Source organism: Cibotium barometz, chromosome 39 (genome assembly GCF_041138505.1).
Source record: "Cibotium barometz isolate CiBa-2024 chromosome 39, ASM4113850v1, whole genome shotgun sequence".
Classification (NCBI taxonomy): Eukaryota; Viridiplantae; Streptophyta; class Polypodiopsida; order Cyatheales; family Cibotiaceae; genus Cibotium; species Cibotium barometz.
Window position 1 is genome coordinate 6,765,283 of NC_141084.1, and position 8,658 is coordinate 6,773,940.

The following is an 8,658-nucleotide window of genomic DNA, read 5'->3' on the forward strand; positions in this document are numbered from 1 at the left end:
CAGTAGCAACTATAGCATCAAAAACACTCGCAACGAAGGAAAAAACCTCTTACAAATCTAGATGTCAGGCATGAACGTCTACATACACATCGTTCACTAGCAATACCCCAAGAAAGGAAGGAAAGAGGAAAGAGCATTGCAAAAAAGAGCACAAGGAGCATTGCAAAAAAGAGCACAAGGACCTAAAACACGCACACTCTCAACCCACCTTCTTGCTCACAACTTTCTCACCAATTCTTCACAGTACTCTCTCTAAAGACAGAGCCATGCCAAAGATTAGCAAGACTCTGGCCAAACAACAGATACAACCTAGCCACTTTGATAGAATCGTGAGTAATTTTTCCTTCACGTCTACAGAAAGCGCAAATTATTATTTGCTATTTGTGCCTAGCCAGATATGTGAAGTTTCCAAAGTCCTACCTAGCACATCCAAAAAGGATGCTATTCACGTTGGGTAGGTTGTCCAAATGTTGTCTTACTTTCCTAAGCTACAGGGAGGCTATGTGAGGATATATACTTTTCCACAAAGTTCATTTAGCTTATATACCATTTAATTCAAAGTCTATGTGCATAATACCTTGACATAAACCTGTATAATTTTCTAGTAGATTTATTTGGCTTAAATATGTACATAAATACTATGAAGTGACACTGGCATGTGATTCAAAACAAACTCTGAAATGAATGTTTTGGCATATCATGTAGAGTTCGCATAGCCAGCAAAGTCCTTGTAGTATACCATGTAAATCTAGACAACATAGCCAAAAGGCCCGGCATGGTGTATTTTAGCATACCATGTAGAAAAACATAGCCAGGAAAGTTTTTGTTTATCTATACTGGCCCAAGAATTGATGTTACACAGGATCTCTATTGAGTAGTAGTGTCGTGGGGCCCCAATGTGTACAGAAACAGCCTTGCTCTAAAAGGTCATAAGACTCCTTCCTTAGAGCGAGGCTCTGAGTGCAGAGCTACAAAACAGTGTCTCAAATTGCAGAAAGCTCTGCTTCACTTGTAGCAGGGCGGTAGGCTATAAAAGTACCATCATTGGCAAAGGAGCCAGGATTAATGCAAGTCAATCCAGTGTACTTGAAAACCTTCTGCTCTGAACAGTCGGCAAGCACCACCTGTTCCAAAGCATGCCACCATAGTTATGCAAGGAATGCACTTCAACCATGGAACAGTGGAGAGGGCTAGCTTTTGCACACTGATTGAACAGATTAAAAAGCCAAATAAACAAAACATTTAATAGTTAATGAAAGCCAGGAATAAGCAGTACACATACTGTATGAGGAGTTGGATAAAGGCGAAGAGCATGATCATGGTTCCAGCTAATTGGTTGAGTTGTCAATGGCAGGGGACAGAGGTGACTCTGATGGGCGATCGTAGCCACAAGCTGATCAAAGAAAGGCCCAATAACCCAGGTTAAACAGCAATATTGCCCATTGGATACACACGTCCTAAGCGCCCACCACTACCAAAAAAAAAGATTAACATGTGCACAACCCTTTTTCAAGACCACCATTCTTGAGCTTTATCTGGTATGTCTGGCATACTCAAGACACCGTAGACAGTAGTAGTGTCTTGACATAAAATGGCAACATAGTTGAGAAAATAGTGTAAAAGAAACCTGCTAGCATAGCCTCCTGCAACAAAGAATATAAATCCCAATTAAGTTCAATTCAAGAGTGGAAGATGTACATGCTCGAAGGGCTCACTGGTCTCCTCTTCTGATGGTGGAAGCACACACAATCGGCGCATCCGATAGAGCAAATCCTGGCGAAACAACACGATCTCTTGTGTGTAGAACCTTATCCTGAAATTGTTGTCAAGACAGGCGTCTACGTAAGCTGAATACCCTCAGTAATTCCAAAATTTATGAAGAAAACCACCCTCCCACACCCTTAGACAATTCCCATTGATTTAGCAGCATAGCAGCACTTACCTGCAGGGATTTGATGAAAAAACTGCATCTGGAAGGTGATTGAGGATCTCTTTTGAGAACATTTTAGGAAGAGCTGGCCTGGGCAGCACATTTGCAGGTCCTTAAAAGACAGAATAATGAAACGTCATCAAACAGCCGTACCACACAATAGCAAACATGTAAAATAAAGCCATGTGTGTGCTGCAAAGCCTAATCCTTCACCTAGATCCTCTGGACCAGGTATGAAAAGAAACTTGCTTTTCTCCTTTATCCGAGGATGAGCAGCAATCATCACGCCAAGCTTGTTGAACTGGGACCTACATAATCACGAGACCACTTTTATAGTGAGAACCTTAAGCTGCTGCTCTCTTGAGACCAAGGTTAACAACATTTTCACAGCGCTTACCGGAGGCCTGTAAAGTCATGAAAGGCCAGATTGCATGGATGTGAGCAGAAATTCCCCATGAAAATAAAAAGAGAGGGAACCACATCTACTGTTTCGTAGCCATCAAAGACAGTTGTGAGCTTTTCAAAGGTCTGTTTGGCACAAGACATGCAAACAGTTCAAGACATTAACATCAACTAAAACTTTTCATTTAATTCTCTAGTGACCATACAAGAAGGCACACCACACCCCATACAGCATATTGGTATGAAACATTTTGATGGGTTCTCTCTACTAATCTCACACATGCACACCCTCACACACATATGCACACACATGGACAAGCACATGCACACAAACGCACAAGCTACATGTTATGGATCTGACACACAAACATATGAAGGCGTCTTGTCAATATTGTGCCAGATGGTGAAGACAGACCTCGGCATTGTCTAGCCAAACATCAGATAGAATGACAAACATGTCATTGACAGCTTTCCTCTCCATTTTTTCTAGACGAAGCTGAAGTTGAGTCAAAGAGCTCTCAAGAAAAGCACCAGTCCTAATATTTAGAGGAGTTCTTATCAACAAAGGCTTGTAACTTGTCGCAATATGGCTGTTTTCATCACTTTTTATGACTATACCAACCATTTAGTAAGCAACAAAGGATACTCGTTCTTCCGCTGCTATGGCACCCCCACCGAAGAAGTCCAAGCCTGCTGCAACAGAGAGTGACACACTTCTATTCTCCATCGGAGGGAATCCGCAAGTAAGGACCTGAGAGCAGTTCACGAAAAGCTGAGATATCACTGAAAGATCCCTAGAAGAAGCTGCATTTGATCAAACATTTTAATTTGCTCAAAAGACTGAATAGTGACAGCATCTAAAAGTGTCAGCTAAGACAACCAAACTGGTTCAAAACCCATATAATGCAATGCAGCAGCTCAAAAATCCAATCTGGGGCAAACTCACCCGAAATGTGCCATTTGGCTGCAACTCTCCTTCTGCAACAATGATGGTGTTCTCAACAAACAAACCAGTTGTTATCTTGTAGAGATTTCAGTTAAGGGCGGATAATTAGATGCTGGTTTTGTCTAGGCAAACTGTCGGAACACAGGCAGAAACTCTATAATATTAACCACACAGAGGTATGTTTTGGACAGAAATCCAAAAGCACAGTATTGTAGGATATTGCTTGGGACAAATCAATAGGAATTGAAGCAGTGAGATCTTCTAGGAAAAACATTCCATCCTCCAGCTGTGAAATTACGCCCATAACCCATCTTCTTCCAGTGCAGCCTATCAGAGATTGCAAAGGTGTCATCTGTATTACAGTTGTGAGTCAACAAGCTAGAGCCTTCTGAACCACATTACTGAAAATCGATCTCAAAAATTAATTAAAAGTTGAGGAATGCTCACCTCACAGCTACCAGCTCGAGTGCCCTCAAAATTGAATGCAGGTTTGGCAAAGTGTTTGTCTCGAATAAGCCTCTGCTGCAGAAGCTGTAGTCTATCTCGGTAGAGTGACGCCTTAGACTCTGCATTCCCATGAATCGGCAGGTCCCCTGCACACCTGGACCATGGAGAGGGCAAATAATAAAATTTCAAATAGCATTTAATTCTCCACTATGCAAGGTGTTTCTCCCAATTGCATGCACTCAGGGCACACTCTCTCTCTCTCTCTCTCACACACACACACACATGGTGAAACGAGATACAGAGCACTCACAGGAGACTAAGGAGGTCAATAGCCCCATTTCCTGGTACCTGGGTATGTAAAGAAAAGGACCCTACAGAATCACCGTACCGGTATAAGGTCATATGACGACATGGTAGAAGTCCTTAAACCCTGACATCAGGACCCCTTGTCCTCCGTATAAATATCATCTAGTCTCTGGTTCAACTTAGTTATTGTAACACTGATGTGAGTTAGGGAGTGAAGGGTTTCAGCATAAGCTTGGGAACGACATATGTTCCCATAAAAAAGCAACCGTCCCCCTCTTTAATATCTACATTGATTGAAGCTATGGAAACATAGAGGTAAAAAATTAACAGGAAATATATAGAAAGCAATAGGTCCTTTACCTGTAGAAAAGCTTTCGAATGGGATCATAGAGCAGCCTAGGGATTTCAAAGGCATCAATAATACAAAGCACGTTCTGATCCTGATAGAAGCTTCCTGTTAGGGAAGCTAGCACATCCTGGATGGCCTCCTTGCTCAGAACGTTGCTTTTCACTGTAAAGAGAAGAGAAACCATTCAGTTATGGGCCACAAATGCAGGCAACAAAAGTATGAAAAAAAGAAGTAAAGGGTGAGGGTGAGGGTGAGGGTGAGGGCGAAATGTGCGGGAAAAGAGCTGGGTTTAGGTCAATCAGACAATACCTCCGAGAAAGAGGATTACGATTTCGACTTAGATCATTTTGCAAGATAGAGCTCAGATAGGAGGAGCTATTGGGGTAAGGATCAAAGCAAAGATACGGCCAAGACTCCAGCAAAGTGGAAGCTTTAGGTGTAAGGTAGATATGCAGACAAAAATCGAAAGAAAAATCAATGTTGGGATTGAGACTAGGGTAAGCTTACAGTCAAGCAAACAAACACTCAGAGAATGACAAAATTCAGAGAAAGAGGGATTAGGTTAGGGTTAGCACAGAAGCAAAATTGCAGACAAATTAGGACAAAAATAAGTTTTAGGGTTAAGGCAGATGTGTAACGAGTTTGAAATAGGGTTAGGGTTAGGGCAAATGAGACAGTGATAGTGTTTAGGTTCAGGGTTTTACATGGCATCTTGTCGAGCTCCTGCGCGATATGCTCCAAGGCATCGTCATCCGGGCCGGAAGAATCGTTAAGAAATGCGACCACGGCCTTGAGGGCGTCGAGGGTAAGGGTGACTCCACGCAGCCGGAACTTCTGCTGTGCTTTCCTCATGCGCTGCTGGGCCTCAGGCCCCATGGCTATGGCTCCTCTCTCTCTTTCTCTCTCTCGGTGCAAACTCTTCAGGTTAAGCCCTACGCTGATGCAACGTCTTCAAACCTCTGTTTCCCAAACCCTGCTATTTTTCTTCCAGGTTGCGATTTGCTCAAAATCCTCGGCTTTCGACTGCTACAGAGATCATACATCTGATGGCACCGGCGCTCACATTTCAAGTGTTCCCGCCATTTTCTTGTGATGCTCACAGACGTCCGCCCGTCATGTCTTTTTGGAACAAACTTGTGTCCGGACACAGTGCCCTACACTATCGACAACGCGGACTGTTTTAAATAAAGGAGCCAAACTCGTACTAGAAAGTAATGCATGTTTATTGCAAGTAAATCTCTCATCATTTTAATAAAATAGAAATTTAACATGTGAGGACCTCAAAGAAGAAAAAAATTGGAGAGTCGGTCCTCTCCCGGTAGAGATGACACTTGCATGCATGCAAGGGGCTAGGGTTTAGCAAGAGATCTCCTTTCCCCTAACCAATTCAAACTTAAAAAACTCCCCATATGGAAGAATCTTCTACCCCTCACAAGAATAGCTTCCACATCAAACCTATTGGTAGCTCTCTTGTCAAATCCATGTGGTGAGCATTGAATGCAGTGAAAGGGGACCTTGTCATGTCATAAAAACCTAGCCACACATGGGGCCTCCATAGCAGAGACTCAATTTGGTGGCCTTTTTTGCCCCTTCCCCCATCAATGAGAACAAGGCTGAGGCTGCTCTTAGGTTGCATAAGAAAGGTATATGCAGTTGGTGGGATGTGTGGGATACTTCTAATAACACATGGCTATCCAAAGTAGAGTTGATAAGGATTAACAATGTTTCTAAGTCAGAGTTAAAACTCATTAGGGATAGGATTAGCTTGTGGAGTCAAACAGACTGGTTACTCTCTATTAGAGATCTACCACACCCCCAAGCCTTCTAGTGGAGGTCACATACTAACCTGTTGCCCATCAATGCCAACAAGCATAGGGCTCCCCCTGTGCATTGAAAACTTAACAAGAGATGGGGACTTATGTGGGAAAGATCACAATGGTACTTCCTCTTTGGTAAACTATGGAATAAGTATGTAGAACCAAAGAAGGCCTGCCTAGCCTAGCTGGTAATGCATATAGCCATCTGGACTCAGCAGAGAGCTCTCAGTATAAACATTGGGGATGGTAAATGTCATAGATGCCAAGCTATGGAGGATGAGATGCATCTCTGCATCCACTACCCACAAGCCAAAAGATGCTTTAACTCTCTTGCAAATTATATTTAGGCTTGGAATGGCATGTCCCTAGGTTGGAAAAACCTGGTTCTATGGGAAAGCATTGGGTGTTTTATGGAGTTATGGGTTGTGTTGAGGTCTTAAATGATTTGGTGCCTATGATTAAACAAATTGGACTTCATTTATAACAGTAAGCCTACTTATTAGATCTGGCTGAAAGATCGTGTGATACATGCAGGTGAAAGATTCATCCAAAGGAGATTGAGAGACTTGGAAACCAAGATAGCCCAACTACATGAGAGCAAAGGTAGGATGACAAGCTCAATCCAGGACATGATGATGTTGAGAGAGATAGCAATCACCAAGGATATTATGCTGGTGAAAACTCTTTATCTGATGTAACTCTTTCTAACCTCTTAATATAAATAGCCTTTACTTTGAAAAACAAGATATTTAGCATGTGCCATAAATCTAGACCATATGTGCCCAATTCTCTCTCTCCATCGTTTTTTCAATGATTTACCTTCTTCATGCTCTTGAAGGGAATGACTTCCTCTCTCTCTCTCTCTCTCTCTCTCTCTCTCTCTCTCACACACACACACACGCATGCTTATGGGAGAAACATCACAAAGTTCTAGATAATACAATGTATGGTCCATTAGAAAGTAGAGAAGTTTGACTTATAAAGATAAGTGTGGTCCGTTCACACTTGGTCAGTGCCCACAATTGACTTGCACCTTAGTCTAGGTCTCTACCCTTATTCTATACAAATTAATTAAGGCTACGACACATTATTGGGCATACCCTAGAGCTGTTTCACAGGCTTCCATTGCTACACAACTAATGGACTAGGCCAAAAAATGGCTTCTCGCCGTGTAGTATGGTTCCACACATTTGACATCAAAAACCCGTCCTTAGTCGATGTAAACTTGTTAATCCAATTCTAGGATTAACAAGAGCTACTGCCATTATCTTACATCAAGGAGTCACGGTAGATACACCAAAGGGTCATACATTCAAGATATGAAGCAATAGTGTCCAAAGCTACAACTTGGATGGGCGCCCGTAATGGTGTGAGACGGAGTATTTATGTGATTCCTGCTTCAAGAGCATGTGGTAGCAAGTGAGGATGAAATCCTAAGTGATGTACTTCATGGATATATTAGGAGAGTAGGCATTGTAATAGCATTAGGCCTCTTGTGAGCCTAAAGTGCCCGGCTGGCCACAGTTTAAGTGAGTGTGAACATTTATGGCCATGTATATAAGTGAATATCTCTCATAATACAACATACTTTTCCATTGTACAATTGAGTCTTGTTCTTACTAATCCTCTTGCTAATATTAATTGGGGTCTAAATTGATCATATGAGTAGTCGAAATTGGTATTTTTGAGTGTTTTGAGAGCATCTAAATGCATCGAAACAACTAATCACATCAAATTTTTCATCAGTTGGAGAAATTTGACACTCTTTGCTTAATTTTACCTTAAAAGAGGAGATCGTAATTAAGAGTCTAATTAATCCCCTATTTTAGATTAATTTACACAATTGTTGATGCACAAAGATTAGCATTCCCTTGCTCTATTCAATGATGTTCTCAATTGTGTGAATTAATTAGAGATTAGTGGTTAATTAGAGTCCTTGATTAGTGTAAAAGAGAGAAAGATTAGTGAAAGGATTAATCTTAGATTAATCCTTATTATTATTTTACATAACTCATTAAGGCTAATGAGTATTCAATGAGTAGATGCTCATGAGTTGTCAAAATTATCCATTTTGGGAGTCATTTATGAAGGGTGTAAGAGATGTCATTAAAAGGTTGACTTTTTTAATTTCCACTGACCTTTTTGGAAAAATGCCCATACCCCTTTCCTTTTAAAATTTAAAAAATATTCCCCCCAAAAAAGGAAAATTTGTATTTCCCACTACGATTTTTCCCACTAGACTCAAAAAAAAAATCCGACCGTGAAAAAAATTCCGGTGTGAAAATTTAGGCCGTGAACAAAATTTCGATCGTGAAAAGCCAGACAAAAAAAATGGTTCATGGTGTGAAAATTTAAAGTTTCACGACGTGAAAAAAAAATATAATATTTCGTGAAGTCCGTTGAGATCTATGCCACAAATTCACCTCCCAATACCATTGGCCATGCCTATAACAAGTGTGTC

At 41.3% G+C, this 8,658-nt stretch overlaps 1 protein-coding gene across 1 annotated transcript; it reads right to left on the reverse strand.

Annotated features, from left to right (window-relative positions):
- Positions 1 to 672: 672 nt before the first annotated feature.
- Positions 673 to 5,396, reverse strand: LOC147615660 (DNA polymerase epsilon subunit B-like). Its single transcript, XM_086777961.1, has 13 exons — positions 5,085 to 5,396; positions 4,392 to 4,542; positions 3,726 to 3,879; positions 3,498 to 3,630; positions 3,279 to 3,355; positions 2,979 to 3,083; positions 2,748 to 2,828; positions 2,328 to 2,458; positions 2,144 to 2,238; positions 1,943 to 2,042; positions 1,699 to 1,813; positions 1,283 to 1,393; positions 673 to 1,124 (listed from the first exon to the last, which is right to left on the reverse strand). The coding sequence occupies exons 1-13, from the start codon at positions 5,254 to 5,256 to the stop codon at positions 984 to 986; spliced, it is 1,566 nt and encodes a 521-aa protein (XP_086634087.1). The 5' UTR covers positions 5,257 to 5,396; the 3' UTR covers positions 673 to 983.
- Positions 5,397 to 8,658: the final 3,262 nt, after the last annotated feature.

What these genes read in the sequence shown, in the direction of transcription:
- LOC147615660 (XM_086777961.1), bottom strand. Translation starts at nt 5,256, where the DNA reads ATGGGGCCTGAGGCCCAGCAGCGCATGAGGAAAGCACAGCAGAAGTTC. An exon ending in CTCGAGCTGGTAGCTGTGAG is followed by an intron (nt 3,631 to 3,725) that starts GTGAGCATTCCT and finishes ACTGTAATACAG; the next exon opens with ATGACACCTTTGCAATCTCT. An exon ending in ACCTGGTCCAGAGGATCTAG is followed by an intron (nt 2,043 to 2,143) that starts GTGAAGGATTAG and finishes CTGTCTTTTAAG; the next exon opens with GACCTGCAAATGTGCTGCCC.